At 41.8% G+C, this 25,054-nt stretch overlaps 1 protein-coding gene across 1 annotated transcript in view; it reads left to right on the top strand.

Annotated features, from left to right (window-relative positions):
• Nucleotides 1–24,654, top strand: part of adcy5 (adenylate cyclase 5) — a 75,014-nt gene extending 50,360 nt beyond the window's left edge. Inside the window, exons 5-21 of the mRNA XM_070837833.1 lie at nucleotides 3,369–3,496; nucleotides 4,429–4,587; nucleotides 4,674–4,815; nucleotides 7,553–7,690; nucleotides 10,495–10,517; nucleotides 12,915–13,074; nucleotides 13,880–13,977; nucleotides 14,952–15,039; nucleotides 16,118–16,234; nucleotides 16,387–16,545; nucleotides 18,395–18,579; nucleotides 18,687–18,707; nucleotides 19,010–19,139; nucleotides 20,550–20,813; nucleotides 21,442–21,646; nucleotides 22,247–22,371; nucleotides 24,512–24,654. Of these exons, the coding sequence (XP_070693934.1) occupies nucleotides 3,369–3,496; nucleotides 4,429–4,587; nucleotides 4,674–4,815; nucleotides 7,553–7,690; nucleotides 10,495–10,517; nucleotides 12,915–13,074; nucleotides 13,880–13,977; nucleotides 14,952–15,039; nucleotides 16,118–16,234; nucleotides 16,387–16,545; nucleotides 18,395–18,579; nucleotides 18,687–18,707; nucleotides 19,010–19,139; nucleotides 20,550–20,813; nucleotides 21,442–21,646; nucleotides 22,247–22,371; nucleotides 24,512–24,640 (2,271 nt within the window). The 3' untranslated portion in view covers nucleotides 24,641–24,654. The remainder of the gene's footprint in view (nucleotides 1–3,368; nucleotides 3,497–4,428; nucleotides 4,588–4,673; nucleotides 4,816–7,552; nucleotides 7,691–10,494; nucleotides 10,518–12,914; nucleotides 13,075–13,879; nucleotides 13,978–14,951; nucleotides 15,040–16,117; nucleotides 16,235–16,386; nucleotides 16,546–18,394; nucleotides 18,580–18,686; nucleotides 18,708–19,009; nucleotides 19,140–20,549; nucleotides 20,814–21,441; nucleotides 21,647–22,246; nucleotides 22,372–24,511) is intronic.
• Nucleotides 24,655–25,054: the final 400 nt, after the last annotated feature.

Here is a 25,054-nt window from a genome sequence, read left to right as displayed (position 1 = left end):
CAAGAAAATTCATACAATTAGACTGGGTCCAAACAAAACCCAGCCTATAATACAGAGGTACAGAGAAATGCACAGAATACTAACCAGTGGCAAAATAAAAGGACTCAACAACTCACTTTATCAATGATGTGTGTGTAAGCAATAGTGTGTTAGGGACGGTGTGTGCATGTGCATGAAGTGTGTCCTTCTAACTCCTTCCGCTCCCCTAAATTATTATTTCTCTCTCGTATTTCATTTTATTATTTTAGTAACTTTAGTGATATTCATCTGTTTATGAGGCCGAACAAAATGATGTCATAATTAATGTTTTAATTCATGATTTAAAAACATACTAGGAAACTTTATTTATTGGTGTGTGATGGTCCTGATTCAGTGCTCACTTCGACACACGACGTAAACTAGTTAGGAGCACAGGCTGCCATGAATAAGAGGGAGTGAAGGGGTGCAGTGTCTCTAAAATGTGAGCTAACTCATGCACGGGAACTTTTTCGAGTAGTTTTCTTCTGGAGGAAAAGTAGAAAAGAGGTAGCTGCATGGTGGATAAGACCTTCAGGCGTCTGTGATATTCACACTCTCAACTCAACTGTGTGTATATTTGATGTGCTACTGAAACACTGGTAATATAGTGCTAAATAATTCACCACATAATTCAGGTCTCTCAGGAGTGTAATCAGCATGATGTTTTAAATACACGTCGACAGAGAAGGTGCTGAGACGCTGATCAGACAAAGCATAGAGAACACTTGAAATTCAATACATCTGCCACCTCAGGAGGGGAACAGATTATTCCATTAAAACCCAATGAAGCTGTCAGAGCAAAGCGATGGACTGGATGCAGCCAGTGTGGATAAGGGTTGATGGTGAATACTAAAACTTTACTGCAGCTCACCTGTGGTTCTTTTTCACTCAGACAAGAACTTCCCAACCTTTGGGAAGCTTTGGGCTTTTATTTATTCCAGGCTTTCATACAATCTTAGCTTTTAATTTCTCTTTGGGGGGAACTTTCTTTGGGGATGCAAACTGATGCCGTCATCAGTGCAAAACACAGCTTTGTCTTTAGGTGTTACAAGACGAAGACCTCTCCAGACGTTCACATTAAGCCAGCTAAATCCTGAATTTATGAGAAGCTCCGGTTTCATGTGAGATGATGGATGGAAGGACAAAACACAGATAGAGAGAGAGATGCATCAACTTTATTTGGTCCTTATTTCAGTGATGACTTCCTAAATAAAAAGATAATATAGTACTCAGAGTATTTTGGAGGTCTGCTATTGGCAGCTAGAGTACAGTACATACTGACATGGACTGCTTAAATACAGACTTGTGGACAGCTCTCCAGTGTTTAGAGGGAAGCTACGTCTTATCTGTCATCAATATCCTGCCTGAGACATGTTTTTAAAGCACATTTCCAACATCTGAACCACAGCCTCACAAACAGCATGTTCATGAATATTGATATTTTCATTTTCTTATCCCGAAGCTTTTCACTGTTTGTCCAGCTAACGCTCAACATATGTCATTTGTTTATGAAAGGTGAAATAATGTGCTAATCAATATTCATGAGTGAAACGGGCACAATGGCATTAGGAACCAGGAACGTTGCTACTGACACTTGCATGTCCATGCCAGATGTGCCTTGTATCTGTCCACACACACATGCTACACACACACACACACACACACACACACACACACACACACACACACACACTCTACACACACATATTCTCTGTCTGTGCTCTTTACACAGTGGGTCTTTTTGTATTTTCCCAGAACCATGTGCTAAAGAGATACTCAGGTGGCTATCATGAGACACAGTGATGTCCCATGCCCTGCAGACACACACACACACACACACACACACACACACACCATATTATAATTGCCCACACGCTGCCGGGAGATCTTTGAGTTCTGAGGCTAATCAAATGTAAAATCAGTGCTAATATGTAATTATCATAGAACTCCTGCATTGTGTGTCCGTGTAACAGTGTTTCACAGCGACTAACGCAGCATCTTTTCCTCTCAGCAGTGTGAAGGAGCAGGGATTCAGCCACGAGGCCCCAGTGCACATAAATTACAGGACATCGCAGTCCATTAACATTCACCATTTGCTTACTTCCAGTGGTGTCTTTCTGTGCTGATTCTTCTGGTTTCATTTGTTCAGGCTTTGAACAATCTGCCTGAAAGATGTTTTTAAACCTGCAGCAGTAGATACGTCCTTTGGAGCTGCAGAAACAAGCCGCAAACGCAACCTTGAAACCCTATTCAATATTATTTACACAATCGGCACTCAGGGAGCAACATTAGCATTCATTAGCATTCAATTTGTGTTTGTGTTTCTGGCCACATGGTGAACACACGGCCAGCAGCCACTCTCCCAACAGCTCCGGTCTGACATCCACTAACCCCTGAGGGAAACATCCGGCTCTGTGCGTTCATCACTACAAGTGTCCTCTTTCACATTAACATTTCAGTTTCACATGGTTATTTAATGCAGTGTTGATATTAAACTACAGTTCAGAGCAGTTTTAAGTTGTTACATACTTCTTTTTTCTTTAACTTGCAGCTTGTGATTGGAAAACTATATCCTATTATATAAGGCCGTGAGGTTGTGACTGTTCTTAGCTTGTACATTTCAGGGTTGAATGTCGTCCTGTGATTATGAAATTATCTATAACATATAGTCATTCTTTTCATGGTAAAGCTGTGATTTCTTGCCTGATTTTAAACGGGCAGACCAGAGGATAATTTATCATAGAAGAGCATCTGTTCGAATTTTAAACTGCACATTAGTAGAACAAAGACTCCTCTCAGACGTGTGCTATCTTTGAGGTGGAAAATACCGACCATACAGAATCGTTTTTCAGAATATCTATCCCTGGTGGTTGTATGTGACTTTTACGATCCTCCTTAAAGTGCTGACCTGAGGTTGTTACTGGGTACAGCCTGTGTGTGTCTGTACGTGTGGATGAACATCCATGACATGCAGCCATTTTGCCGTGCCGTCGCAGTGGTTCGACCTTCGTTCTTTGATTAGAATGAACATATCAGTGCTCGGCACGTCTTACAGCCTGAGCCTCTCACCTTTTGAGCTACTTTTAACATTAAAAGGCGTTCAGAAGAAACCGTTTTAGCTGTAACGTTGGTCCAGTTAAACCAATATAATAACAGCTAGATGTGTAGAAGGAGTCTTTGTTTTCAGTAAATACAACAGTCCTCAGTCAGTGATACTGGAGGATGAATGAACCTACAGCTACAGCAGGGGGGGGGTGTAAAACTGAGCTGTCATTATGTAACCCACCGCAGTAAATCCTCCTTCATGTTATGGCAGTGTTCGTTTCCAGTAAGTTGTTCTCTCCCGACAGGAGAACCACTGTCTGCGGATCAAGATCCTGGGAGACTGCTACTACTGTGTGTCTGGGCTGCCGGAGGCGAGAGCCGACCACGCCCACTGCTGCGTGGAGATGGGGATGGACATGATAGAGGCCATCTCGTAAGTTGCCCCCAGGGTCGACGGGGGCACTGATGTTTGTTATACAGCCATACTCTTCTGTAGAACATCTACTGGTGCGGTCCTTCAGTGTTTCAGTCAGCTCCTGTGAAGGATCACGAAGCCACGCTGACATCAGATTTCATTGCTCTGCTCGTTGAGGTCGCAGTTTAAGGCTTGAGGCTGACAATCTGATTGTGTTTGTGAAGGATGTAAAATGTCCGTCACTCACTTCCTGCTCGTCCATGCTTTTTATTTTTGCCAACAGTGCCCCAAGTTTCTAAGCTGTTGCAGCTGATCTGCCTCAGTCTGTTATCCTCTCTATTAATTCATCCATCCATCTGTCCATTTCCTGTGCCCGCTTATGTTGTTCAGAGTAGTAAGGCTCTGGATTTAGACCCTATCCCAGCATGCTCTGGGCTAGTACTGAGTAGATGAGGTAGACTGATACCACTCTTGTGTCTGTAAAGCAAATATGAAGCTGCCGCAAGCAGTTGGCTAACGTAGCTTAGCACAAAGACTGGAAACAGCTCGCTCCAGTCAAATTTATTTGCTGCTCTTCTCTGTTTTATGGCTTTGAAAAGGAAAATCTTTCTATTTTAGACTTTTAACAGGATCTGAATGCATTATTCCACATTTTTCCTTCCTGTCACAGCATCCTGAAGTTGTTTTTCTAAGCAGTGATGAACTCAGAGATGGTCTTTGGACAGACCACAGGGTTACAGCGCTGAGATAAGTTTAGCTGCAGCCTATTTTGCTGTTATCTGATCTTAACAGTGGCTCCAGCTATGGAAACTTTAGCAACAACAAATTAGAAAGAGATCACAGCACTCAAAACACCGATCTCTCAGTATTCCTCGTATCACCAATGATGGAGTCACTAGTTTGTTGCTTTAAAGATCATTCTCCTCGTTCTCATTCGATGTTTTTCACAGGCTGGTTCGGGAGGTGACCGGGGTGAATGTGAACATGCGAGTGGGCATCCACAGCGGCAGGGTGCACTGTGGGGTGCTGGGGCTCAGGAAGTGGCAGTTTGACGTCTGGTCCAATGACGTCACACTAGCCAATCAGATGGAGGCCGGTGGCAAAGCTGGGTATGTAGACCTGAACATAAAGTGTCTGAATAAGGAACATGTATGTGTGTGCTCATGTGTGTGTGTGTGTGTTGTTCCCATTCCAGACGTATCCACATCACCAAGGCCACTATGAACTATCTGAATGGGGACTACGATGTGGAGCCGGGAGCAGGGGGAGAGAGAAACGCCTACCTGAAGAAGAACAACATAGAAACCTACCTCATTGTGGGCTGCAGTCAGAAAAGGGTACGTCCTCATTTGTTTGTCCGAAACTGCACACATAAAAAGATGTTAACAGCTTGTTATTCATTGATTTTTAGCCACTAGAGGGCAAAAGAAGTCCACAATAAGCTGACGGACACATAGTCCTGACTTATTATCACCTTATTAAGCTGTCATGTCGGCAAATATTACATATTCAGTAAACACAGAGACACATTATCATCCCATTTAAACATTCAGCCTCTCCATCAACTCACTTAAGCTGCTAGTTTTGCTTTCCTCTGCAGCTACATGCTAACTTTGTGTGTGTTCTGGGTAGTGAGTGTGTGTCGTGTGTCAGTCAGCTGCTGCTGGAAACAAGGTCGATAAACTAATAGAGTCTGAAAAGCTGCAATGGAAGAAATCAACACATGCAGACTTAGAAAATTAAAACATTTATTGGTTTCTGTTTTGAATATTAGTAACAGATCAATATAGGGCATAAATAAAAGTAAAAATGGCATCGTTACAGTTCAGCATTTGCTAACTTCTAATAACTTTCAGCTTCTGATTTGCAGCATAATGAGAACGAGCATTCCCGTTTCCCCTGAATGCCTCTTTTCACTTTAACTGTCCTCATTGCTGCAGGACTCAGTTTCCTGCCAGCAGGCCGTGCCACACCTTTTTCACAACGATGAGATTATGACACCATTAAATAGGCAGTATTTTGATCCGACGTGCATAAAAGGCTTGAAACAACACGATGGAACTTTCCGTGAACCCGCTGGGACCCTCTGTGTGTGGGTGTTGAATCATCCTGAAGCTAAAAACAAGACATATTTGATGCATCACCAAAACTAAAGTGCTCTTCCTGAAGGAGCTATCTTCTAGAATACAGACAGCCGGTCTGTATTGCACGTATCATTGTTTATAAACTGGGATTCGGTCCCATGTGAACTGTGTTTTTCGGAGAAGAGTGAGTTCATCTCTGCTTCGCCGCATGAGCTCCACTTTGTTTATGACTGGACTGCTCTTATCAGCTGTCTTTGTCCCCCAGCAATATCACAAGCTGTGACTATAGATAGCTTGTCATGTGGAGTGTTATCTTCCTCTCATTTTGCTGCTCATGCTGCGAGACAAAGGGAAGATTGTACAGTCTAAGTCTCTTGGTTACTTTTTGGATTTTTATTTTTGAGAGCCCGTCTGCAGCGGCTCTGATGACGGATCTGTAAGAAATAAAATAGTTACAGATGGTATCCCCCAGAAACCGTCCAACACGACACCCAAAGCAGAAATAGATGATTTTTCCTGAGCATAAAAATACATCATTACAGTATTACAGATGGTTGATGCTTTGATTTACCGCCTCTGATTGTATGATGAATAAATAAATGTTTACTGTTGGTGTCTTCAGTGGAAGGAGACTCTCCTCTGGTGCTTCTATTGAAAGTCTAATCACCAAACATGTAACAGTTCTATGCAGCTGCTTGTGTCTGTGTTGGTTTACTGCTGCTTTGCTTTTGACAGCAAAAAACTTTAATCTTCAAACAAGACGTCATTTATGACAACGAAGTCGAACCGATCGCTCTGACTCCGAAGCAAATGATCAACAGACTGAGAATCCAGCTGTGTTTAATAAGCACCTTTCCGTTACTGTTTACACATGAGCCGTCACAGCTGTCTGACTTTTGAAAATCAGAGATCGGGATGAAAACCTTAGATCAGCTGTTTGCATGCTAACAAGAAGAGCTTCACATTAAGGACGGAGAACAGTGGCAGCATAATTCAATGGATTATAATCTAACTATAATATGATATATGATATAATGTTGTTTCAGTGATATTAAAGGAAGAGATCGCTCAAATTACTGAAAGGCATTTTTCTTCTTCCCTGCAGTGACATGTAGTCATGCATCATTCTATCCAAATACAATGGGGGAAGAACAAAGTTTGATTTTTTTTAAATGTGTTCACAGTATTTAAAAAAGTTATTTATAATATTTAACATTAACCTGCCTTTCCTGACACACTTTCATGGTAGATCTGTAGTTCCTACAGTTTACATTGGAACTAAACATAATAAAATATCATTCACCTACACTGTGACTCCTACATGGTGTACTAGTGGTCTCTACTGGTGGTTTCTTTTGCAAGAAACAAAGCATTAAACCACCGACAAATTAGCTGTCTAAAGATGTGAGAGACTCAGTATCTCATCAGTAGACTCAATATCGCCTGTATTTTGAAGCATTACTGTTGTGATGCAGGTGCAGATATTGTCAGTGGTGGACGCAACTACAACGTTAAAATCAGCCAAAGAAATCAGGTCATCAGATGTTTGATCCTGGTGAAGCTTTAAGCTAATTTCATCTGAGTGGAGCAAAAACTTTAACTCCGGAAAAAAAAACCAATCCTGAGATCTTCTGTCAGTTTTATAAATATACATAAAACACTTCTAACCGAGTTCTAATCAAGTCGAAGATCTGAGATCTCTGATGCAAAATATCTAGTGACCGTGCTGGAAAAAGCATTCAGGTGTTTAATTTGTGTAAAAGTAGAAATACTACAGAATAAATTACATGTACGTAGTTACTTTACACCACTGGATGTAGATGCTGCATATGAATAAACTCATTTTAGTCCAGTAGAGGTGAGATTGTTAGCTGAAGCAGGTGTTTTTGTGTAATTTCGTGTCTGTAAATAAAGTTTATCTCTAATTTAGTTCCTTCAGCATGAGCTGAATATTCTCTAACACCCACTGCTGCATCTTTCTGTCCTACAGACGGAGGAAAAGGCCATGATAGCCAAAATGAACCGACAGAGGACCAACTCCGTCACCCACAACAGCGGCCACTGGACCGACCGTCCGTTCTACAACCACCTGGGCGGCAACCAGATCTCCAAGGAGATGAAGAGGATGGTGAGGAACAGTTCAAAAGTGGTTATATTGAAAGTGTCCCGACCCTCCGCTTTGTGCAGCTGCTATTATGCCTTTCAGTGTTATTAGAGTGCCACATTCAGCTGACCCTCCTGCCAAGCTCTCATTTGGCGATGAAGCCAACACCTTGTTAATACCCATAATCCTTTGATGTGCGGGCCTGATAAGCAGCGGCCCCTAATGGCACATGCTGCCCCTCACACCTCACCTCCGCTCTGAGAGCCTCTCAGGAGCACTCAGGGAGACAACAGCAGCATGTAGGCGGCCACGATGAAACGATTACTACAATAAATTGTCAGTCCATTGCTGCCAGTTGAAGGGGTGGAGGGGGTGGAGGAGGGGTGGGGGGGGCATCCTCTAAACATCAACCTCTTCTGGGCTGAATTTGATTTGGAGGAAAAGCTTGAAATGTAGAAGCAGCAGAGTGATTTAACCATATCAAGATTCATTTTTATGTATGCGCTGCAGCTCTCCCCGCTGAGCTAACGCTGCAAACAGTGACTCACTCAGTGAATAGATGCACCCACACCTGACACACACACACACACACACACACACACACACACACACACACAGGATTGTTTATTGTTTATTCTCATATCATCAGTCCACCCACATCTCTCAGTGAAGCTATTATAGGGAAGAATCTGAGGAGGCAACAAATTTGACTTTTACTTTGCTGTTTAAAACACAGTGCATCAGGCCTGTGTGACGGCCTGCTGCAGGAGACCATGCAGGCGTTTGCAAACACAGGATATTGTTCGGGATTTGCAGTATGTGAGGTGAAGGATCCACTAAAAATCAGGATATCCTACACTGTGCTGAGCCCCCTCCCTTAATGATTGTGTCAGAAATACTTGTCTGGACTCATTTGTGAGAATAATGATTTGTTTGGGAAGATGAACACACTTCTGCCTGCTGTGTGGATGTGTGACAGTTAAACACTGAAACTCAAAAAATCTTATTTTACTTACTTGTTATTCCCTTTTATTCTATTTTATTCTTTTTCTCTGTGCTTTTATTCTGAAGTTTTGCTTAAGAAATCATTGACTTCCACAGGAATTGTTTTTTACATGATTATTAGTTTGTATATTTCTCTGTGGCCCTTCCTCTGTAGCAAGAGATGCTAATATGACTGATCAGACAAAATAAGAGCGCCACCTAGTGAAACTCCAACCACAAAGTGACGGCCGACTGATTCACAATTAACTTTTTTGACAGTAAGAGCAGAGACTCTACAGCTGAGGCTGCTCGGCCTCGGGCTTATCTCCTGTCGTACATTCAATTACTGATCCTGACATCATGTCAGCAGCTGTGATGTTTTTTCTTCGTTTAGTTAATATCAGACAAGTGTGTCACCAAAGTGTCTGTGTGTTCTTTACGCCCCGACTCACTGAGCCCTTTCAAAGTTTGCAGAAACATTAAGGCGCATGTCATCAACTTTATTTTTCCTCAGTTCAGCCTTTCTTCATCCTCAGCCTCTGTTTTCCTGCTGCCTATCACTCTCTCCCTCGCTATCTCTGTGCTGCTCATTAATCACCCAGCGAGCTCTGAAGATAAGGCAAGTTGTAGAGACAGAGGAGCCGAGAGTGAGGAGTCAAAGACGCACAGAGGGCACCAGGGAGAATTTTGATATAAATGGGAGGGAGGGATGCTGTGGATGAATGTTCCCTCCTGCTCTGTGGATCCATTTACACACACTGAATGACTTATGTGCAGTCCAGTGGTTTACACGTGTGTTTCCCTTCTTCCTTCTATGGATTCAGCTGCTCTTAAGTCTTGAGAACGTGAGAGGGGAATTATAATAACTGGATTATTCATTTTTTAAGCATGTTTTCCAGCTTCTCAGTAGTAGAAGCAAACTGAATATCTCTGACGTCACCTTGGACTCTAACAGATACTTTTCAGACTTTCTATTAGATTAACAATCAATTGATCAAGCGATAGTTGTTGCAGCCCTGTGTGCAGAAATCAGCTGTGCTCTTCTAGCACTGAAATGAATGCGTTGATCCAGAAGAGGGCGCTAGCGAGATGCTTTAGGTCGCTTCTTTGCACCACAGTTGGATGGATTACTGGGGGGGAGAGTCACAGAGCTCAGTTAAAAGGGGAGATGTCCTGATCCCGTTTTTAATCCACCCCCTCCTCTCATATTTCAGCTGCACGTTCACAGACCGTGGAGTGAGTGTGTGCACTAAAACTAATCTCATAAAACCGTTCAGCACCTCATTCACAAGTTCTTAAGTGTCTCCTAGTTTGGATACAAGCTGCAGCAGGATTTATTATTATCAGCAAAGTGGAATTATGAAATAATATCACTAGGAATGACAAATAAAAGTTGTCATTAGTGTAATGCATTAGCTGATATTATCCTTTCATCTGATCTCAATAACATACTCAATTTACATATCATCAATTTACATACTCCGGCTGCACCAGATGCACCGAACTCAGCGGAGACTCATGAGTAAAGCCGTGTGTCGTCACAGAGATAGAAATGTGCACAGATTCTTCTCACATGATTTCTAAGGCTGCACATACACAGGATTTTGTTTCACAAGGTTTCCAGAGTAATCTTCAGATCACTTGTTTTGTCCAGTTGAAAAAACCCAAAGACATTTCATCTAAATTATATATCTCAAATGATGATATTCTCTTAATCAGTAGAGATGCTGAGATGTTTGCTAGATTTGCTAGATAATTGGGGGTGAACTAAAACAGTCTTTGCACCCAGAATTGGGCGTCTCCGACTAATTCTCTCTTTTTCTTTGCTCTTTTCTGTCTTTCAGGGCTTTGAAGACCCCAAAGACAAGTGAGTAGTGACTTCATCTCAACGTTATCGTGCCTTCCTCCTCTCTGCTGCTCTTTGTTGCATCTTTTTGTCTGTTTGCCTTGAATCTGGATTTGTTCTTACGTGCTTTTTAAGAAGGTCTCGCAGAAAAGAAAAAGAAAAAAAAGGACAATCAATAGGCCACTTTGAGAGGAAATGTACGTGACACTGTTAATGACTGGCAGACAGGCAGGATCAATATCTTTTTAGTGGCTGGTTGAGTCGCAGGTCGTCACTGTGGATTTTTAGTGTGACTGTTACTAAATCAGGTTTCAGGTTAGAGATCAGCTTTTAGATCCACCGCAGCAGGAGTATTTAAACTGTGTGAACAGGCTCATGGGATCTGATCACACCTGTTCTTATCTGAAGTGTGTTCGCTGTGAGCTTGAAGACACGAATGCTGACAAAAGAGCATTAGTGGAAAACACAGTAACAGAGAGAGAGAGACTTAATGCACAGATGGTAACAGTGAGCACCTGGTTACTGAGCATCCTTCAGTGCTGCGCTGCACAAAGAGCATCGGCAGTTTGTTGATTTTCGGTTCAGCTGTGAGATTCTTGCAGATACATTTTTAACATCAACTTTACAAACCGTCTAGTTGTCTTGGTCTCCTGATGAAAGTGTCGGTTAAGTTCAGTCTGGAGGGTTAGTTGAGCTTAACTGTTATGCACCAATACATCCAACACTCCAGGGAAATACACAGGGGGTAGACAGAATAATGTAAACACCTCTGAAAATCTGAAGGACCACAAAACATTCCTAAAATTAATTTTTATTCCTATGTTATGTAGGCCTGCGTGAACACACAGCTTTGGACATATGGGTGTTTTTTATTTCTTTAATTGTTGCTTATTTAGTGATGAATATTTAATGTCAGAGAGAGAAATAAGATTTGAAGCCACGTTGAAACAGGATTACTTTGCAATTATTAGTTTGCGTGTCATTGTTGTTATTTTGATGCTATTAGTGGTAACAAATCATGTAGTCTGGCTTTGTGATGGATGTAACCATGATTTGTCCTCTTCGGAAAGCTTTGAGGTGGAGTTCAACTTAAAGCAGTTGTTTGTAATGGTGATGAAGTCGTTTCAGTGTTTGCTTCAGGGTGTCCAAATTCAAAGATGAAACCGTCCAAGTTTAAGCGCTGAGGTGTTCATGAAGCGGTGCACTGGCTGTCTCACCCAGAGGATCAAAAAGGCAGAGGAGGGGCTGTTTAACTCAAAGGCTGTCGGTGATCAAAAACTGCAGTCATTGATGAAGAAGTTGTCCTCCTCTTCCTTTTCCAAACTGTTCTGTAGCTGTGAGTTTGTTCTGCCGTCACGCTGACAGCCTCTGCTCCGGGCTACAGCACAGATCCTGCTTCTCTCCGGCTTTTCAAATTGAGAGGAAGCTACACGATGTGCTTTTCTTCATCACGCTCTGTTAGTGAGCGTCTCTACATACAATTTCACAGCTCAGTTTGGAAATCAGTCTGTTGGGCTGAGCCGTCCGGCACAGTCAGAGGCTCGCTGTCGTCAGCAGTCACATATTTAGTCCTTTTATGAGGAGTTGGTTAGATTAGACTGGCTGGACAACATCATACCCTGAATGTCAACCATGACCATAGACACACAGCTCAGGAGTGAAAAGTGCCCCTGAAAGTGCTACAGGATTCTTCTTTTGCCCCATATTTAACTCTTTACTCTTTGTTTGAGTAGTAATTTGTGTCTGATGTCTTTTTGCTCAGAAAAGTCCATTAGTTTGGTTAAAAGTAAAATTAAATTAGCTTCCTCTCCCTCGATTAAAACTATAATCTCAAAATGTGCAAATATTGTTGATGTAATTAATATTTTTATTCAACGAATGTATTAAACTTTAATGTCAAAATGTGAAAACAAGGTGATTTATCACCTGAATCTGCAGGTGAGTCGGCTCTACGGTGCTTTATTGTTCATTTCAGCTCGTTGTTTTACTGTTTTTACTCTTCTGGTTCACTCTCACTGCTCCTGTAAGTGAAAAAGTTCTGACCGCACGCTACCTGCTCAGTGGATCAAACATTCATCGACACATCGAAAATTCGTCATTCTGCACAATGAAGGTCGAGCATCCGAGTGAAGTCACATCTCTGTAAGCTGTTTTGCATGCAGTCACCTACTTTGGACTCTTCTCTTCGCTGTGATCGCAGTAGTGTGACGTCTCTGTCGGCTGATTAGTGCTCGTCAACAGCGCAGCAGAATCTCAACCAATGTAGGGAGATTCTGGGAGTCTGAGGGGTCTGGTGGTGTCTCTGCCTTGTGAAAAGGGAATTAGCTGCTCAGTTGCAGCTTTTTCTTAGAAGACATCAGTCCGAAGAGCCTTTTCCGCTCATGTAAATGTCACATGATCTCATCTTGTGTTGTTCAGGCATTTCATCTTCAGAAACACGCAGGAAAACCTGAACCCAGAGGACGAGGTGGACGAGTTCCTGGGCCGCGCCATCGACGCACGCAGCATCGACCGCCTGCGCTCCGAGCACGTCAAGAAGTTCTTGCTCACCTTCAGAGAGCCTGACCTGGAGAAAAAGGTTAGGACGTACACACACACACACACACACACACACACACACACACAATGACACACACAGCCAATAAAGCAGCAAATAATTGGCCGTGACAAGCAATCTAGCCTTTGCAAAAACCTCTCTGCTGCTCGCTCTTCTCTGTCCCCTGAGGAAGTTAGTCAAAGAAAAGTATAACAGAGAAAAGGAAGTGGGCTTTAAAGAGGGAAGAGACGGCTACTAAAGGGAGGAGGAAGTAAAATGCTTCAGACAGTGATGGACGGGCTGAGAAGAAAGGTTAGCGCCTCGGTCGATCCAAAAGAGTTTGAGGAGAACGGGAGAGGAGTTGAGTTGTTTTCAAGTTTGAAATCACTTTCTTTCTGTCTCAGTAGAAGTTGGAGGAAGTGAGGACTTAAAGATCAGAGGGACCTTTAGTGAGGATCCAGCTCTCTGTGGATGAGATCATCTCTGTCTCAGCCTCATTTCTTTCTTTAGAGGGACGTTTAGCCAAACTTTCTCTCTTTTAGATTATCTGATAACCCAAAACCAAATATACAGACACGTGATTGTTACTGTCACAGGTCAAGATCTGACATTAGGACAAAGTCTTAGGGCCAGTTAGTAAAAAGTAACGCAGATATTTAGAATGAAGTTGATATTTCAAGTATAAAGACAAACACAGCAGTAATAAAATGTTCAGAGTAAAGTGCTGATTTTTTTGTGACTTTTAAGTATCAAGAGTTCAAGAGCTTTAAAAAACGTTTGCATCTTTTTGAAGAAGAAACGTTTGCTAAATGTTAAAATGCTGTTTCACTCTCTTCTTCCTCTGCAGTACTCCAGACAGGTGGACTCCCGGTTCGGGGCGTACGTGGCCTGTGCCTCCCTCGTCTTTCTCTTCATCTGCTTCATCCAGATCATCATTGTTCCACCGTGAGTCAACACTATGAAATATACTGCAGGGTCAGCTCTCTGAAATATGGCTCCATTACCAACTCTCTTTTTACATAATTAAAAAAATCATCCTTGTGTCCAGATTCTGTGTGGGTTTATAAGGAACATATTTTAAATGAACAGCTAAACATCGCTGCACGGGAGATGAGCTGTATGACTGAAAATAGCCCAGATAATAATACGTTTTAAAATGCCTGACTCCATAAATCATGTAGTAATGAAACATTAGCTTTTGTGACTTAAACACAAGTCGCATGACGTGTATGTTAAAGGGTTCTACTGTCCAGCCAGGGGCAATGAGTTTAGAGAGTCATACATCCTTTATGAACAATGTTTTACAGCTCATGTTAGCCTCATATTAAAAATGAAGGACGGTCTATTTGTCTTTTTAAGTGTAAAGTCCTTCACACCGACAGTGTCTCCTCTGTCTTTAGCCCTTAAACCAGAATTAAACAAGCGAAGAAGAAGTCATTTCACGCAAAAAAAAAAGATGTAAAAGAGAATATCAGGTCAGAATCAGTGCAGCAGCAGCAGCTCTGGCAGACGAGCCCTCCTCTCTTCTGTTGGCTCTGCTGCCCATCTCTCAGTATCGATCCTCTTTAGCCCGTCTCTTTATTAACCTTTCTCCTTGATCCTTTCATCACACCACTCCCCCCTCGATTCTTATTCCAGTCTGTACCTCTCAGCCACCCTCAGAGTCCCTCCTCCTCCCCCCGTCTCCTCTCTCCCTCTTTCTCTCATTGTTTAACCTGTTTTCACACTCTCTTCTCTCCTGCTATTATCACTGCCGGCACACACATACTGTAAAGCCCACTTGTATTATTATATACATCAACTCAAGGTCAAAGACGGCAGAAGAGAAGCAGGTGCAGCCGCTCACAGTAAACCATAACCTGCAGCTAGAAACAGACCTCCTACCACACGTAATGACCTCCTGACTGTGTCGTCTGCAGCTCCAGTCTGATGATCGGCTTCTTCATCACCTGCTTCGTTATCCTGACGGCCGTCATGTTCATCTCCACTGTATACTGCTGTTTCGGGGTGAGTGCTCTCTACCTGGGCTGAGTGAAATCTCCCAAACAAACAAAACTTCAGGGTGATTTTCTGATTTTTTTTTCCCTACAAGTTGCAGTTTTGTAGAATATTTAAGAGGCCTGGTTCTTATTTCTTTATTTGGAGCTTCGACCGTCGGTATCAAACATCACAGAGACAAATCTGTTGAACCAAGCTGTGGTTTGATGCTGTTAATGACATCAGTGATCTAGAAATATAAACATAATCTGCTCTTGACCTCGTACGGTAGTAAATTCTGTCAGATGAGAGTTTTTAACTAAATCCCTTAATGCAGCGCAGAAGTCACCATTTGACTCCACTTTGCCAAAGCTAGAACTTTGAAAATATTCTATACGGAGATTGTATGGGATTTAATGGGATAATGCTTCTGGTATTTTAGGTTTTCATGGATAAACACGTCATCACACTGTTCATCACAGAGCTCTTCAGTTCACAGCAGCAGTGGAGTAGAGGCCTCAGATTTAAATCCATTTACTTAAATACTATATTTGAGTAAATGTACTTAGTTCATTTCCACCACTGACCTTGTCTAACTGAGCTCATACAACAGGAAGGCTGATGATGCCAAAGAGCAGAGCTCACCTGACAAAGGAGGCTGTTTTCTACTCATTTCCTGCCACCAGGGACATGAGTACTGTTGACGGACTCATGGTTCTGTTTCGGAAAAGCTGAATTTAAAGAGAGGAAGTTTGGAGTTAGTCATCTTGTCAGACATTAGATTAGATAACAAGTGGTCCCTCAGCAACTGACCCGCAGATGTGCAGGATGTATTCTGAGATTTATGTATTCAGTGGCTGCAGAAGGGGAGTTTTTCCTGCCACTGGTGCCGTCGTTGGGTCTCTGTCTTTAATTACAGTTTGGTCTGGAGCTGCTCTTTATGGAAAGCGTCTTGAGATAACAATGTTGTGAACTGCTGCTATACAAATAATAAAGACTGATTGAGATGGAAATCAGCAAAATCAGGTGACATAAATCAAATCAAATCCACTTCCTGAATTCTTCTGTACTCTGTGCTCACTCCCTCTTTGTGTCTCACCCCTCCCAGGTCTTCCCAGCTCCTCTGCAGACTCTTTCTAAAAGGATAGTCCAGTCCAGACTGAACAGCACCCTGGTGGGCGTCTTCACCATCATCATCGTCTTTCTCTCTGCTTTCATCAATATTGTAAGTTTTAACTTCACAGGATTTCCCGAAGAGCAGTAATCTTCTCCTCATAAGACACATTTCAAAGCACTGAGCATTTTGTGATTTCATTCAAGAACTGCTGTTTGACGAAATAAGACATATTTTGATTTTCCTGATTCGACCTCCTTCAGTTCACCTGCAGCAACCACGACCTGCGGAGCTGCATAACGGCGGAGCTCAACATCAGCCTGGACAGCGTGAACATCTGCCACGCCCGCTTCCTTAACTACAGCCTGGACACACAACACAACCCCTGTGGAGAAGATGCCCTCATCTGCAGCTTTCCTGAGGTACAAGTGTGCCCTGGTCTCTGTACTTGTCTTTTTTTTTTTTTTTTTAACTTAGTTTTTATTTCAAATTCAACAATTTATACATTAATATTCACAATTCTTCAATGTTCCTTTTTTTTTTGTTTACAGCTGTATCTATACGTGTACAAGGACAGGCACAGTAATGAAATGAAGTAAAAAGGAAACCCAACAAGACAGATATAACTTAACTCTATCATAGGGGGGAAAAAAAAATATATATATATAAGAGGTGTATAGAAGTCCAGATAAATAATAATAAAAAAAGGAGTCAGGGAGAGAATTCATGTGTATACGTGTGTGTGTATAAGTATATGGTAGCATCAGCGTAGGAGCAGTGTGGTAACGGCAGGGTTCCATCTTTTCATAAATTTTTCTTTCTGTAGTCTCAGGGTCTATGTTATGCGTTCCTTTTGGTAAATTTCCAATACTTTCTCAGTCCAGCTACTGTATGTTGGAGGATCAGGTTTTAGCCATTCTATTTGTTTTACATTTGAGAGCTGCTGTAATTAGTGTTTGTAAAAGATATTTTTTAGCTCTACCATCAACGCCTACTGGTGTTAGGCATTGATGGTAGAGCATTTTGATGAAATATCATTTCGAGAGCTTTAAAAACATCCTCCCAAAATGTTTTTAATTTTGGACATGTCCAGAATATGTGAGTATGGCTGCCAATTTGTGTACCACAATTTCTCCAACATGTACTAGAGTATGCTGGGCCCATTTTTGACACTATGGCTGGCGTCCGGTGTTTGTGTCTTTTTGACTGTGATGTCTGGTTCAAAATACCTCCAAATGAATTTTATCCTATGGTTTAGATAGATAGAGAGAGAGAGCGAGTACTTTATAAATCCCCAAAGGGAAATTGCAGCAATACAACAGCTACTTAACATAAAAGATGCATATTTTTTATTTTAGCAACAAGCAAATATAATTGAGCCACGAGCGTGCAAGTAACATTAAGGAGGCAAATGACTTTTTGGCTGAACAATTAGTGCAGCTGGTGGAAACGGGCTTTTACAAAGCTCAACTCTGACAAGCAACACATTTGTCTGAAGCAGTAAAGCCGATAAATGTTCAGCATTTCTATGGGAAACATCCATGTTGTATATTTGTGACTGATCATGAACAAATGTATTGGTTACAGATGTTTACTGTTCTGGCATAGAAGCATAAAATGCCAGCGGAACAGGACATGACATTATATTTAGCAGATATTATATCAGCTAATCACACATGCAGCATTTCAGTGATGTAATCAAATCAGCTTGCACGTCATTGTGCCAAAATATGCTGTATTTTCTACCAGTTAAGCTAATTCATGGGTAAAATACATACTGAACAATATGGTAAATGGTAAATAGTCTGTATTTGTGTAGCTTTCTAGTCATTTAAACTACTCAAAGCACCTTTACAGAACATCCTCATTCACACGTCATTCATTCAGGAGGAATCTAAGCTGGAGGAGACAGTTCTTTCACACGCTGAAACTAAGCTATGCAAGTTGGCTCAAGGACTCTTGGACACGCTGACTCATAGGAGCCGGGGATCGGACCGGCGTCATTGCAATAAAAAGAACAAAAGATGTTCGGCCTGTTGTAGTGAAGCACATTTTGATATTCACTGAGGTTTTTCCTCAAGAGTGATGTGATTTTGAACAGCAGCAGAACAAATGAACGCTAATTGAGAGTAAATGAACAGTTTTATTGGGTTTATTGGGTGTTTTAACCCCCCGGACGTGACGCACTCAGTCAGAAAGTTAGTGTTACAGAATATAAAGCTTGACTAGCAGACATAAAAGCTCTCCTAACGTCCCGTCTCTCTCCGGCAGTACTTCTCCTCCTGTGTGCTGCTGAGCCTGCTGGCCAGCTCCGTCTTCCTGCAGATCAGCAGCATCGGTAAACTCTTCCTCATGCTCTTCATCGAGCTCCTCTACCTCCTCATCATGGAGGTGCCCAAAGTGAGCCTCTTCGACAACCAGGACCTGCTGGTTATGGCCAACGCCATCAGGGCTGTGTGAGTCATTACTGCCATGAGTGTGTGTGCGTCTGTAATGTTAAAATCTTGGAGTGTGTGCCGTGTTCTCACTGCTGATTGGCTCTTCTCTGTTCCTCCCCTCACAGCGAACACATGAATGGAACAAGGTGAGACTGATGGCAACTTCTGCAACCACAGAGACTCAGAGCATCACCTTTGTCATCTAATTAAGCTAACAGCATCATTATCACTGCGCTGGCACAAATGGAACTATAATGACCTGCTGGCAACAGATGCTAACGCTAACGAGCCAGGATTTAGAGGGCAGCTTGTTTTTGTGCCGCAGCGTTGCTGTAAAGCACATCGTTACACCCATACAGTATAAGTTTGTGTTTGACCAGCTGGTAGTTTGGAGTTTAAGCATAAAACATGTGGAAAAACTAATATGTTTGTGTGTGCTGACCTCCAGCTGTGTGGTGGACAAGGTTCCTCTGAAGATCATGACCCCAGTGGTCATTACTGTCTTCGTTCTCGCCCTCTACCTCCACGCCCAGCAGGTGGAGTCCACGGCCCGGCTCGACTTCCTCTGGAAGCTACAGGTGTGTGTGTGTGTGTGTGTGTGTGTGTGTGTTTGTGTGTGTGTGCACTTGTGTGGAAGTGTGTTATTCCATTTTATGGACAAAAAGTAGGTCCCCACAATGTAAATGATTGAACACATGTGTGTGTAAGTCATGTTGGTTTAAAGATCCAAGACTTTTTTTTAGGGAACAAGAAAGCCTGCGTTTTCATTGGTGTGTTAGATAAAACAAAGATGCATCTCATTTGTTTTGTTAGTATTATTAGTATTGTAGTATTGTTATATATTATTAGTATTAGTAATATTGTCATATTCTCATAGTGCTGGTTGAATAATTAGTTTTAGGCTTAAGGCTGTACCAGACAGAAGTGACTTGGTTGTCGTTTAGGAAGAAAAGGATCGAGTGAGCTTGACTTTCAGCCGTCTGCCCACTTTACAGTGTGTTCGGGCAGCTGTGTGTGTATACACACTAGTTTATCTAGAGTCATCTGAGAGGCTTCTGTGCCCATTTTGACACCGTTTTTTTGTTGTGAGTCTGGGTTTTTATTGGACTCTACTGTAACCGTCAAATGGGCAACTGTCAAGTCAAGTCGAGGTCTATTATAGCTCAGTATTACCAGACGTGTCTCTGTGCTGACTGTGCATGAAAGAAAGATGCATATAGACAAATTAAATAAATAAACTAGTACAACAATAGAAATACGACTATACACATAGAACTATATTCTAACTATAACTATACAGCTGTTCTCCTCAGAGAAGGAGCAGGATAAACACTTTTTGGAGCCATGTTCAGGCCTACAGGGGCTGAGTGTTTGATACTTGATGGTTTTAAGTGAAGTATGAATTTAATAATAAGACAATGTCTCCTGGGATGCTCCAGGGCTCTTTGACATCTCACGGAGGCACTGACGGAGGCTGTGCTGCCTTATCCAGTCAACTGGATAAACAAGTTATTTAGCTAAAAAACTTTGGTCTGCTGGAGGGGGTCTTTATTTTCCAGCTCAGTGCTGCTGGTGGTTAGAAGTCTAACAGTCTACAGACTCACTTTATGAGGCTGTAATGCTCATTATGAAGAAAACCAAATTGTAAGGAGGATAAATGTTTAAACCCAAACTTTGTTTTGATCTTTAGGAGAAGTGAAATGTAAAAAATGGCCAGATGGTGGTATCAGAGTCATAATAAATAGATACAGTTGCAGTAGTAACTGTGCACCCTCACTGACTGAACATCCTCTGGGAACCTTGACCTGGCCTGCTGTTTGCTCTACATGAAGATTCATTAGAATTTATCCTCAGGGGACCATGAATCTCTTTTTTCATGGCAATCCATCCAGTGATAGTTGAGATATTTCACTCCACATTCTGAACATTATTATTACGTGTGATTTCCTTTTGATTTACCTTAAAATCTACACATCCTGTCTAATCAGGCCACAGAGGAGAAGGAGGAGATGGAGGAGCTGCAGGCCTACAACCGCCGTCTGCTCCACAACATCCTGCCCAAAGACGTGGCCGCCCACTTCCTGCAGCGTGAGCGGCGTAACGACGAGCTCTACTACCAGTCGTGCGAGTGCGTGGCAGTCATGTTCGCCTCCATCAGCAACTTCTCCGAGTTTTACGTGGAGCTGGAGGGCAACAATGAGGGAGTGGAGTGTCTGCGGCTGCTCAACGAGATCATCGCCGACTTCGATGAGGTTAGATGTGGACAAATCCAGCTGGAAGCTGAGTGTGTGTGTGTGAAGAGGGTGTAAATGTGTGGCGTCCACTGTGGAATCTACTAATATCAGTGGTGCTTTATTAGACTTTCCCAGTAAAATAAATGAGAGGAAGGTTTGTTTCTGTCCGATTTCACTCATTTAATGCTTGTAAGACTTAAAAAGATCCATCCACTCTGCACAGAGTTAAAGTTTGTAATGCTTGATGAAGTTCTATTGGACAACAAAGGCTGTCTTACACACCCAGTAGACAGGGAGCAACATGAGCATTCATTTGGAGTCATTTTTTAACCACCTGATGAAGTCCAATAAGTCCATTTGTCCCTGGTTTGGTCTCCACCAACTCCTGAGGGAAATATGAGGCTCTTTATCCTCTCAACATCAGCGATGTGACTCAATATGAATGTCAAGAATATTGATCAAATGCAGCTTTCAGAACTAAAACCCCACTTCACTACTAAAAATACAGACAAAACAGAAAATCTAAAGGAGATTTCTTAGACTTGGAGCTCAAAGACAGCAGTTACCTTATCATCTTAAAATTAGATCCACTGAACTGAAATATAAAACTTTACAGACTAAACCTTTCCTCTCCCGCCGCCACTAGATCATCAGCGAGGATCAGTTCCGTCAGCTGGAGAAGATCAAGACCATCGGCTCCACCTACATGGTGGCATCCGGCCTCAACGACTCCACATACGACAAGGCCGGGCGCACGCACATCCGCGCCCTGGCCGACTACGCCATGAAGCTGATGGACCAAATGAAATACATCAACGAACACTCCTTTAACAACTTCAAGATGAAAATAGGTGAGCTGCAAGGGTGCTACTGTTGCTCAGGGATTCTGTGCGTCTAATGGGACAGACAGAGTGACTCTCAGAAGTGAAACACTAAGAGACACTAACAGATTATCTGTTTTGGGAGATTTGGTAATAATCTGTCACAGCATATTAGGACTGTTGTTGGTATAAAAAGTATGGAGCAGGCGGAGGGGAGTAATATTCTGGGAAACAACGTGAAGAAGAAAGAAAGAAAAGTCGATGAATAAATATATAGTCATAAATTTGCAAGTAAAAACTCAAATTCTCAGAGATTAAAGTCACAAATGTATTTTTATTTACGTCAAGGGTAAACAACAAATGCCACATACACGTTCGTGAGGACGTATTTCCTTTTCACTGAATCATATGAAATAAAATTTGAAATCAAAATTAAAATCTGCTGAAGGCATAATACACAATAAGCAGCAGCACCTCAGCCAACCAGACAAAGTGAGGCCATGTAGTTCCTTGAAATAAAAAAAACTCTCATAATCTTGTGATTTAAATCTCTGAATTTTTTATTTTTCTAACCTACAATGTCCCTGATACACTGTTGTAATAATGCAGTACTTTGCACCCTGTGTCCAGGTCTTAACATTGGGCCTGTGGTTGCTGGGGTGATCGGGGCGAGGAAGCCTCAGTACGACATCTGGGGGAACACGGTGAACGTGGCGAGTCGTATGGACAGCACAGGTGTACCAGAGAGGATCCAGGTGAGGTGGAGCGTGCCGCTGCACTGCCAACATATTCTCTTAACATATCTCTGCTTTTCTCAGAATAAGTCGATTAGATCATTTAGATGGTTTGATAATGTTTCTTTACAGCTGAAACATTATTTTTGTCAAGAACAACGTTCTCTTGAAGACGTAATTAAAATTGTAATTATAAGTAATTTTGTTAACAATCTGATTAACCTTCAATAACTTGTTTGATGTCGCAGTCTAGTTTATTTTTGCCTCGATCCCAAGCAAAGTCATTTATTATTGAGTATCTGCCAATGCTTGTATTTTCCATAATAATATAGCTGCACAGTTCTCACTTCAAGTAAATGAAAGTTATGAAAACCAATTCAATTATATGCTGAAATTGAATGGCTTTGCAATGCATTAAGAAAAAAAAAGTGAGTTTTTTTATGTTTTATATATAAAATAACTAACACATAAAAAAGTATTGTCATATGGATTCTCTGGCTCCACTTAGTGAAGCACTGGTTTTCTTTTTTTTAAACCAAAATAACCAAGTGAACAAACTAAAAGATGTCTTACTGCAGCATTATAGGAAAACCAGAACACTCAAAATGAGCAATATATTCTCAGAGTAATGTGGCCTTGTGTCCCTCCTTTTAAAAGTATCCTCCAGTGTTTGTTGCTTCGGTGCAGCCTTTTACCTGAGTTACCTGAGTGAGCTCCCTCTGTTCTATCTAATCTGTAGTATTGAACGCAGCACTGTTGCACCACCTTGTGAAATGCTCGCAGACATTTCAGCCTCAAATTGTGTGACAGCTGACTTAGTTCAAAGGATAAGGCTTCATTCTCAATATATCAGTAAAAAAAAGGTCTTAATCGGCCTTGATAGCATGTTTGAGATCTGATATTTATTAGTAATATATGTGCATTGTGTCCATATGGATTTGTTGTGATTTATCTCTGAAAAAAAAACCTTAACAACATGTGGAACGATCTCAGTCCTACTCTCTTATTTTCTAAATAAATGAACATGGAGCCCAAACTGACCGAGCAGAAATAGAGCTGAGGACTTGTGTTAGTTTTGTTTTCCATCGTGGAGCCTGTTCTCTATTCTGGTCAAAAATTAGAAATTCATCTAATATGCATAAGCACTGCAACAGTGCCCTGCAGACATGGCTGATGGCTGGATTTGGAAAACGTCTATTCCAGTTAATGAAAAATGGTAATTAAAAAAGACCATATTGGTTTTGCTCTATCAGATGTGAAATCATTAAAGCTTAATAACTCAAAGCTACTTGCTTGAACACAGAACCCTTTCATTTCATCTCATCCGCCTCCACTGCACCTTCTGAAAAGACATACAGCAAGAACAGAGAGGGAACGTGGAAGTAAGAAAGCAACAGCAAGATGTAATGCTGGACAAATAAATGTGTATGTAAATGTTTACATACAAGAAAACCAAGAGCTGAAAGGGGATTTATACAACATTTCTTATGTTTGTACGTCATGCAGAATTATAGGTGAAGCATAAATGGAAATATATTATCATAATATCAAATTATTCTTAAGCTACACAACTTTTGTAGCATTTTTTAAGAATCAAATGAGGAAAAAAGTTATTGAATCACACAAATTGGTTAAAAAAAAAGTTAATTTTTGACCAAACAAGTCTTTTTACTTTTAATTAACATTTTATGTGATTATCACCAAAGACTTGTAAGCTCCTGTTGGTATCTGTCTTTTTTCCCCAGCAGTTTTACGTTTTACCGACAAGATGATTAGTGAGTTACGTGTAGCTGAATTCCAGGTGGTTAAAAAAGGGACATGATGGCTTTAAAAGACCGTCTAGTAAAGGCTGATTCAGTGATTTGTGGCGCCTCGCTGCTTTCACAAAAAAAAAAAAAATCTGACTGAAAAGTTTCTCAGACATCAAGGTTTCACATAACTACTTTTCCAACAGCCTTTCACTGACCATGTTTCAATGTACTTATGACCAGCCTACAGTTGAATAAATGGTTTTATATAAACTTAGACATCTAAAAGAAGGTCTAACACCAGGCATCTCGACACAGTCAGACCTACAAATCACAAGATAACTGGGGTTTAGAAGGTGCTCAACAAAGCCAACATGATAAATAAACCCGTGCCTTCCTCCCTCTGTCCTCAGGTGACTGCAGACCTGTACCAGGTACTGAGCTTCTACAACTACACACTAGAGTACAGAGGTGTGGTCACAGTCAAGGGCAAAGGAGAGATGATGACCTACTTCCTCACCGGTGGACCTCCTAGCAGTTAACCCCAACCAAGTGATGAACGGACACACCGGGGGAGGCGCCTTAACTCCACCTCAGACATGACGAGCAGAGCTCACGGCAGGCTGAGAACGACTCAAACGTCCCTCCTCACGGTCTTTCTTAAACCCGCTGTGAGGCCACAATGGGGAGGGATGAGAAAACTTGTTCTGGAGCTCAGCCTGCGGGGGGGACACTATGGGTGGGAGAGGCCTGGCTTGCCTGAATCTTGCCCTTGAGACCAAAGATGTCCAATCAGTGCGTTAAGACAGATTTTTGCCAGCTGTGTGAGTCTCGATCCTAAAAGGAAAAAACGTTCTTGAAGAAAATTTGTTTCCTTCAACCTGCCAGATCCTCTGAGGATTTCAGAGAAACCTGCAGGAGGACATGAACTCCATCACTTCCTCTCTTTCTCTCTG

Source organism: Pempheris klunzingeri, chromosome 10, assembly GCF_042242105.1.
Source record: "Pempheris klunzingeri isolate RE-2024b chromosome 10, fPemKlu1.hap1, whole genome shotgun sequence".
Lineage (NCBI taxonomy): Eukaryota > Metazoa > Chordata > Actinopteri > Acropomatiformes > Pempheridae > Pempheris > Pempheris klunzingeri.
Note: the sequence above shows the minus strand (reverse complement) of the source record. Positions and strands in the feature narration are given on the sequence as shown.